Source organism: Ovis aries, chromosome 11 (assembly GCF_016772045.2).
Source record: "Ovis aries strain OAR_USU_Benz2616 breed Rambouillet chromosome 11, ARS-UI_Ramb_v3.0, whole genome shotgun sequence".
Classification (NCBI taxonomy): Eukaryota; Metazoa; Chordata; class Mammalia; order Artiodactyla; family Bovidae; genus Ovis; species Ovis aries.
In genome coordinates this window covers 39,441,131-39,448,813 of record NC_056064.1, presented here as the reverse complement: position 1 = coordinate 39,448,813, position 7,683 = coordinate 39,441,131, and the positions used below count along the sequence as shown (strand labels likewise).

The 7,683-nt window shown below is 47.6% G+C and overlaps 1 protein-coding gene across 3 annotated transcripts; it reads right to left on the bottom strand.

The window, feature by feature from the left end:
* Window positions 1-1,882: 1,882 nt before the first annotated feature.
* RPL19 (ribosomal protein L19) lies at window positions 1,883-5,568 on the bottom strand. Of its 3 annotated transcripts, none has more exons than XM_027974613.2 (6): window positions 5,416-5,568; window positions 4,729-4,835; window positions 3,515-3,637; window positions 2,776-2,896; window positions 2,298-2,408; window positions 1,883-2,092 (listed from the first exon to the last, which is right to left on the bottom strand). In XM_027974613.2, the coding sequence occupies exons 2-6, from the start codon at window positions 4,832-4,834 to the stop codon at window positions 1,969-1,971; spliced, it is 585 nt and encodes a 194-aa protein (XP_027830414.1). In that variant the 5' UTR covers window position 4,835; window positions 5,416-5,568; the 3' UTR covers window positions 1,883-1,968. The 3 variants fall into 3 exon arrangements, with proteins under 3 accessions (XP_027830414.1, XP_004012885.1, XP_012041416.1); XM_004012836.4 differs by having other exon boundaries at window positions 5,536-5,568; XM_012186026.4 differs by lacking the exon at window positions 5,416-5,568 and adding an exon at window positions 5,379-5,389.
* Window positions 5,569-7,683: the final 2,115 nt, after the last annotated feature.

The window sequence follows — 7,683 nt, the reverse complement described above, 5'->3', positions numbered from 1 at the left end:
GGAGCCCCAGTGAAGGTTCTAAATGTCCTTCCTGTCATCTCTTTCTTGCCTGGAGAAGGTGGAGGTGGGTGGCCTTCATGCCCTTCCTCCTCTGGTCCAGGCATGGGAAGGCGTCTCATGCTCCAGGCAGCTTGGGGATAGCCCTTCCTCCAGGCCACAGCTTCCCCATTTAGACTGACAGGCTTACAGCAGGTCCTATGGACACACTATGCACAGGCTGGTATGGCGGGAACCCCAAATCAGTGTTCTCTCAGCCCAGGTTCTGATGCACATGGGTGGTGGTCGAGGTTGTTATGACTATTGTGTCTGCGCCTCCCTGCCTTGGGTTACCCATCTCCCTACCTGTCCAGACTGGACAAGACTACAGGCAGAGATGGGGACAGGTCTGCTGCCCTCAAGATCACTTTAGCCCTGGCTTTTCCACACCAAATGCAGATTATTACACACCCTGAAGACCCCTTCCTGGCCTTCTCATTATTCCAAAAGAATTCTTCCTGAAGACAGGTGGAAGGCAGGGAAATAACCAGGAGGGGCACCAGTCATAGCTGTTCCCCTTTCCTTCCCACTTCTCACCGGGGCTGACACTTCTGCATTTAATCGGTTGACTGATCCCTTCCACCTGGACACCAGTCCCTCAAACTGTTACCCACTCAAGATATTCAAGTCAGCTCTTCCAGGCATCCTCCACTGTGACTGGATCCTTCTGACCATCAAAGACATCTCTTGCCGTCTTCCAAAGCTTGAGGCCTGGGAACTAAGCCAGGTTATTCATCTCAAATTCATTCTCCCCATCCCTAACGATGCAACACTAAGTCAGGCTGAACAGGTGACTCCCAACACGTGGCTTAACCTCTTCTCATCTGAAAATGGAGAAGCAAATACACTATTTTATAATGTTACAGAATCAATGCAAGTCGATGTAAATGCCTCAGTATTTTAGCTCATAGAGCACATACTTTATTGAAAAATTTATTGGTTATTACTACCATATAACAGGGAAAATAAAACCTACTTCTCATTTGCAGAGCATAAAGTTAACCCAGAATAGCTTTGACAAGTGTGCGTATGTGCCTCTGTTCCAACTCTTGCCAAGAAAGTCTTTTTTGGACCTTTTGATGGGCTTCCCTCGTGGCTCAGCTGGTAAAGAATCCTGCAATGCAGGAGACCTGGGTTCGATCCCTGGGTTGGGAAGATCCCCTGAGCAGGGACAGGCTACCCACTCCAGTATTCTGGCCTGAAGAATTCCATGGACTGTATAGTCCATGGGGTTGCAAAGAGTTGGACACGACTGAGCAACTTTCACTTTGATGGTTATAAAGCAAAAAACAAAAACAGAAAACAGTACTGATAAGGACAGGAAAGAAAAGGTTTAGAAATTTAAAACAGGGATGCTCAAGATTATGGCTTCAGTTCTATCTTAATAAGTCTGTCTAAAGAGCTCAGGCAGCAGCCAGCGGTTCGGTTCAGATACCTTCTGGACCAGTGGTGGTTCAATCCCCACTGTCCTGGGGTTCCAAGGCAGCAGACTGCAACTTTGAACCTCAGTGCAGTTGAGGAGCACAAGCATACTATTTTCTGTCGCTTTTAATTAATGTGACAACTCACAACTGAATACCAACCAAAAACCAACATCTGAGGCCACTCATACTCTGCTGTAAAGGGCAGTTTTGAGGCACAATATCCGAAGCCTGGGTAGAAGTCATTCCTCCCCTCCCTTCAAAGTAGGCCCCACATGCCATGGATGGAGGGGGCATGAACCTGACCAGAGGCTAGGAGTCAAGGAAGCAACACACCAGGAACCCAGGGAAGGGTCTGTATCCCAGTCCTCAGTTCTGGTCCTGTAAACAGTGAAAACCCCACTGAAGACTTTGGAAGCAGAGAGTTAGGCAGATAAAGGCTTGTCTTTTATTGAATGAGTGATCTATGCAATTGCCGAGCCAACTATGTACAGAGAAGAGGGGGAGAACTTTATTTCTTGGTCTCTTCCTCCTTGGACAGAGTCTTGATGATTTCCTCCTTCTTGGCCTGGAGCCGCTCTTCACGGCGCTTGCGCGCTTCCTTGGTCTTAGACCTGCGGGCCTCAGCCTGGTCCCTGGAAAAGAGAAGATGGGTGAGCTGCTGGGGACACCAAAAGCTGAGTCAACTAACCAACAGCCCCACACTATCCCAACACTGACGGTGGGTGGTGCGTGGGTGTGTACAAGACACAGCAGTATGTATCTCTAACACAACAGCTGGGCAGACTGCATGGAAGTTAAAACTAGACATTAGCATATTTTAAATGCCTCAGAACTTACGCCAGAAGCTTCTTGCGAGCCTTGTCTGCCTTCAGCTTGTGGATATGTTCCATGAGAATCCGCTTGTTTTTGAACACGTTACCCTTCACCTTCAGGTACAGGCTGTGATACCTGTAGGGTACAAGGGTTATTAAGAGGTTCTGGTCAGCAATGGCATCAACAGAGGTGGGCCTGTGATCTGCTCTTCTACACAAGGCCCCTAAGCATGTAGAGTTCCTGTCCTCTCCCCTCTTGGTGCAGAGGATTCTTTCCCTCATCCAAAACTTTCTGCACAATTAGGAGACAGAAAGCTCACTTGGCAGATCTTGGGCTACCCTGATGGTGTATGCAGGAAGGATCAAATGGAAGAACTTTCCTAAGAAAAGTGTAAGACACATGGCTCTCCGCCCAAGGCCAATGAGAAAGAGCTTGCATCTGTGTAAAGAACAAGTCATCAAAGCAGCAATGGATCTTGGTGAGCCCAAGAGAAGGCACTTACATGTGGCGGTCAATCTTCTTAGATTCACGGTATCGTCTGAGCAGCCGGCGCAGAATTCTCATCCTCCTCATCCACGTTACCTTCTCGGGCATTCGAGCATTGGCAGTACCCTTTCGCTTACCTAGGAGGAAGAAGAGTCAGGATCACCATAGTGCATCTGGGTTACTAGAGCCAGCTGACTAGTCGCAACAAGAGCAATTAACTTCTGCAACACTGAGTCATGTACCTAGAGTCGTACCTCATCTTAAGTAGCATTATTTCCATTTTACAGATGATCTCAAGTATTAAACTTCTTTCATTTACTCAATTTTCAAAAAAGCAGAAACAAGGCAATTATCTTTCATTCACTTCAGGCAGAATGTGAATACTCCAAGGCATGCACTGAGGCAGCCTGCACCGGGTAAGCTGGAAGATCTTAAAAGGCAGTGTGACCTTCATCTCCCCAGATCATGCTGACTTTACAAAGTGATGTTAGGATTTATACGATGACATTTCCCAAGTATCCAGTAGAATCCTTGGCAAGGTATAGGTGCTCAATAAATAAGACCTCTTTACCAATACCATCAATTCCCACACCAGTGCCAACATTCTGATTTGCAGACAGAAAAACACACCAAGCATCATGGACTAAGAAAAGGGTTCAAAATAAGTCAGAATGGGGAAAGACTCTGAATCTATCCCAGACTAGATTTAATCACCTATCTTTCCCTGAGTCTTGGAATAAACAGAACGTACTTACCTATACCCATATGCCTGCCCTTCCGGCGAGCCAAGGTGTTTTTCCGGCATCGAGCCCGGGAATGGACAGTCACAGGCTTCCGGATGATCAGCCCATCTTTGATCAGCTTCCGGATCTGCTGGCCTGGGAAATCACAATATACCTGGTCAGTCCAGGTGGGCCCTAATCCCACCAGGCATAACTCAAGAGTCCAAACAGGACATGACAGAGGCATGGCTCACATCCCTGGTTTTCAAAAATGGTCCAAACAAGGGGACCTTCTATTTCTTTCCTAAAAAAACAAAAACAAAACAAAAAAAAACTTCTATCCTTTTAGATGCTAACAGCACTCAAAATATACGTATTTGGGGATATGTGATCAAAATAGCATACAGATATGACCTAGTCCTTCAGATTCTGTTTCACCTATTAGCTACCAGTCTAAAATAAGGATTTTCTGAGCACATATTACAATACCACAAACCCAAACAGAAAAAGAATTTCCCTGATACTGACAAAGATTCCTGCTATAACTTTCATCAGCTCCTGAAGCTTCTCACAGGCCAATCTGTACACTTCCTTAAAGAATCCTGTTAGGTCAGTTCAGCCAGAAACCCCCCTAACCTGCTTTCTCTTAAGATTTTTCTTTATTTAAAAAAATATTTATTGTAGTTGACTTACAATGTTAATTTCTGCCGTACAGCACAGCGACTGTTGTACATATATACACACACACACGTTTTCATATTCTTTTCCATCATAGTTTGTCATCCTCTTAGTAATTTTTCATCCACTGACCCCCTTCACCATGCTCCTTGGCTATAAATTCCTACTTGCCCACTGCATATTCTAATTTGAACTTCCCAATTCATCACTTCTTTTCCTCGGCCATCTCTACACCACAGCCACCCCTGCCCCTCCAGCCGAGTCCCTGTACTATCTCTCCAAAAATTTCTCACATAGCTATAAAACAGAACATCCACTCTAGTGATATTTATTAATGTTAACACAGAGTGGTTGCCATCAATTTCCATCCTGTCATTCTGACAAAGGTCAGGAAGAGAACCTCTGGCAATCCATATTTTCAAGACTCCTCCATTTTATGAGACCTCCCCCCCCCCAACCCCGGGCTGTAAGCTAGCCTATGCTAACAGTCAACATAGTTGTCACCTTTCACTGCACAAAGGATGAGAAATGGGGAGGGTAAAGAAGGAACTCAGACCCCAAGAACTCACGGGAGTTGGCATTGGCGATTTCATTGGTCTCATTGGGGTCCAACCAGACCTTCTTCTTGCCACAGCGAAGGACACTGGAGGCAAGCCTCTTCTGAAGCCTGAGCATACTGTGACGAACAGAAAACACTCTCAGGTCCTGGAAACCATACCTGGGCGCTTCCCCAACAAAACCTGCTCACCCCACGTAGACAACGTCTGTGGGTCTGTTTTCCCCTCTAGAAAATAAGATTAACGAATAAAACTGGAATGTGGAGTGGGCTGACGCCTTTTCTGGTACCCAGCACGAAAAATAGTGTCTAACGTGAAGAATCTGTGGCCAGTGGACTGTTTCCTCAGCTCGTTTTTTATCTCAGCAATAAACTAGCTTTAAAAGTTTTCTTAATGATGGTTCTAAGGGGCAGAAGACATCAAAATGCTAGGAAAGCCTCACTTATGGCAGGCAGAGGCTTGGGGCCTATTTGCGGCCTGTCCTACGTCACATGGAAGCAGAGATGGGCTCGGAGTCACAGACTGCCCCAGCGAGTTAAGGGGGCCACGGCCCAGTCCCCACCGCCGCCTTTCCTCTGCCCGAGTGGGTCGCCTCAGACACGTGCAGGGCGCGTAGCCAGCCCTCCCACGGCCTAGAGTTGCCGGGACGTCCCCCTACCCACCTCCCCTCGAGGCCGGGCGCTAGTGTGCTCCGGTTACCCCAAGCTCCAGGACCAGCCGCTTCAGGGAAGCCTCTGCCCTGTCTTTTCCCGTATGCGCCGCGGTACCGAGCTCCGCAAAGCAAAAATCAACCAGAATCCAGCACCCGAAAGCGCTTACCTCATGGCCGCGGCCGCAGCGGCGAAAGGAAAGAACTTGCCCTCGCTAGGCTCCTCCCATTATCTGTGAAGGGGAGAGTCCATCACCCGTTCCGCTTTCGCCCGTATTCCCGTTCGGTCCTTTCATATTCCGCCACCCTATACTTACTTATATATTCTGAAAAGACCCAGAGTAATAGAAGTCTAACATCAGGAGTCGGTTTTAAACTTTAAAACATGGAAAATATCCCCCTTCGGTATGCCAAAGTGGTATAGTCCGACTTCCTATTAGGCATGCGCAGCGAGGGTACCCGATGACGTGCGTAGTGGAAGCCGGAAGTCAGCTGGATTGCGCAGGCGGGATAAAGGGGCTTTGCTAGAGTGGCCTACTCCTCCCAGGTGTAGTGGGTTCTGTGGAAGGATGTTTTATTAATGGGGGTAGGGGGGCGGGGAGCGGGGGAATGAAGCAAGAGAGAATGAGCTCAGATACCAGACAAAAGCAACTATTTATTCACTCTCCCAGTAACTGGAGAGCCCTGGAGTGCAGGACATTAGTTTTTGAGCCACTGTGGTCCTTAATTACTTAGTGCCTCCATTTCCTCCTCTGTATAGTGTACCTGTATAGTTATATCTAATTTGCAAAAGAAGGCGTTAAGACAAGCTCCATGATGGCAGGAACCAGTCTTGGGTTTGGCTCATACAGCTTGGCACATAAGTAGGCACTTGAGAAATAGCAAGTGAGTGAGAGAATAGTTGGAAAGTCTTTAAAAAATCAAACGACAGGACCTCTCATAGTTCCTTCTTCTTGCTTCGGAGAACCGAAGGCTTGGTTAAGAACCCAAGGAGAACATTCCCGGGTCCAAGAAACATAAAGCTGAGTTCTGGTTCTAACTCCTTACTTTGCTCCAGCTGGTAACCCCATATCCATCATCTGAACTTTCCTGGATGCTACATAGAGCATGCATGCGAAGTCGCTTCAGTCTGTCCTACTCTTTGTGACCATTTGGGCTGTAGTCTTCCAAGTTTCTCTGTCCATGGTATTCTCCAGGCAAGAATACAGAAGTGGGTTGTCATTTCCTCCTTCAGGAGATCTTCCTGACCAGGATATCGAACTTTCTTCTCTTATGTCTCCTACATTAGTAGGTGGGTGCTTTACCACTAGGGCTAGCTGGGAAGCCAGCTAAATAGTACTGATGAGGTCCAAAAGAGGAAGGGAAAGAAATTCCTTGATGGTCCAGAGGATTTGACTCTGTGCTTTCACTGCCTGAGGGCCCAGGTTTGATCCTTGGTCAGGGAACTAGGATCCCACAAGCAGTGTGGTGTGGCCATCCTCACCCCCTCAAAAAAAAAAAAAAAAAAAAAAGAGGAAGGGAATGAAAATTTATGCCAATTTTTCACAATAGAGAAATTGAAAACCCAGGTCTTTCTACAAAACCCAGGCCTTCTCTCTCATACCAGGCTCTCTTGTGTCCAAGGGAAAGATGGGAGCCCTGCTTAGGGTTGGATCTTAGGGCTGACCCACACCTGTTGCAAAACCCAGGGTGAGAAGGAGGAGTCAGTGTATTCCACAGACTCCCCTCCAGCAGAACACAGCAGGTTGGCTTACTTTTAGAAGGGCCAGTTTTCAGGCTCTTAGCTCCCCAGTCAGGGATTAAACCTGGGCTTCCCTGGTGGCTCAGATGGTAAAGCGTCTGCTTGCCATGTGGGAGACCCCGGTTTGATCGCTGGGTCGGGAAGATCCCCTGGAGAAGGAAACGGCAACCCACTCCAGTACTCTTGCCTGGAAGATCCCATGGACAGGGGAGCCTGGTAGGTTATGGTCCATGGGGTCGCAAAGAGTCAGACACGACTGAGTGACTTCACTTTCACTCAGCAGTGAAAGCATGGACTCCTAACCACTGGACTGCCAGAAAACTCCCAGCTTGGCTTATTTTTAGAGCCATCGAACCTGGGCAAATCTCCATTCTACTTCTCATTTCTCTTTTTTGTGGAGCCTGGGAAGGGGTCAAGTAAGGTGGTAACAGGTCCTCCTGTCAAAATTGACACTCTCCCCTCCCTTCCCTACCCCACCCCTGCCCTGCACAGCATCTTACAGCATCTCCAAACATCTCAGAAACCCATCACTTAATTTCCTCTTCCTCCCAAAAATCCCAGGTGACAAAGACACCAC

Excerpts from the sequence above, each read along its gene's own strand:
- RPL19 (XM_004012836.4), bottom strand. Across the intron at positions 3,638-4,728 it reads AATCGCCAATGCCAACTCCC|GCCAGCAGATCCGGAAGCTG; the intron begins GTGAGTTCTTGG and ends GTGATTTCCCAG. Across the intron at positions 2,897-3,514 it reads GGGCAGGCATATGGGTATAG|GTAAGCGAAAGGGTACTGCC; the intron begins GTAAGTACGTTC and ends TCTTCCTCCTAG.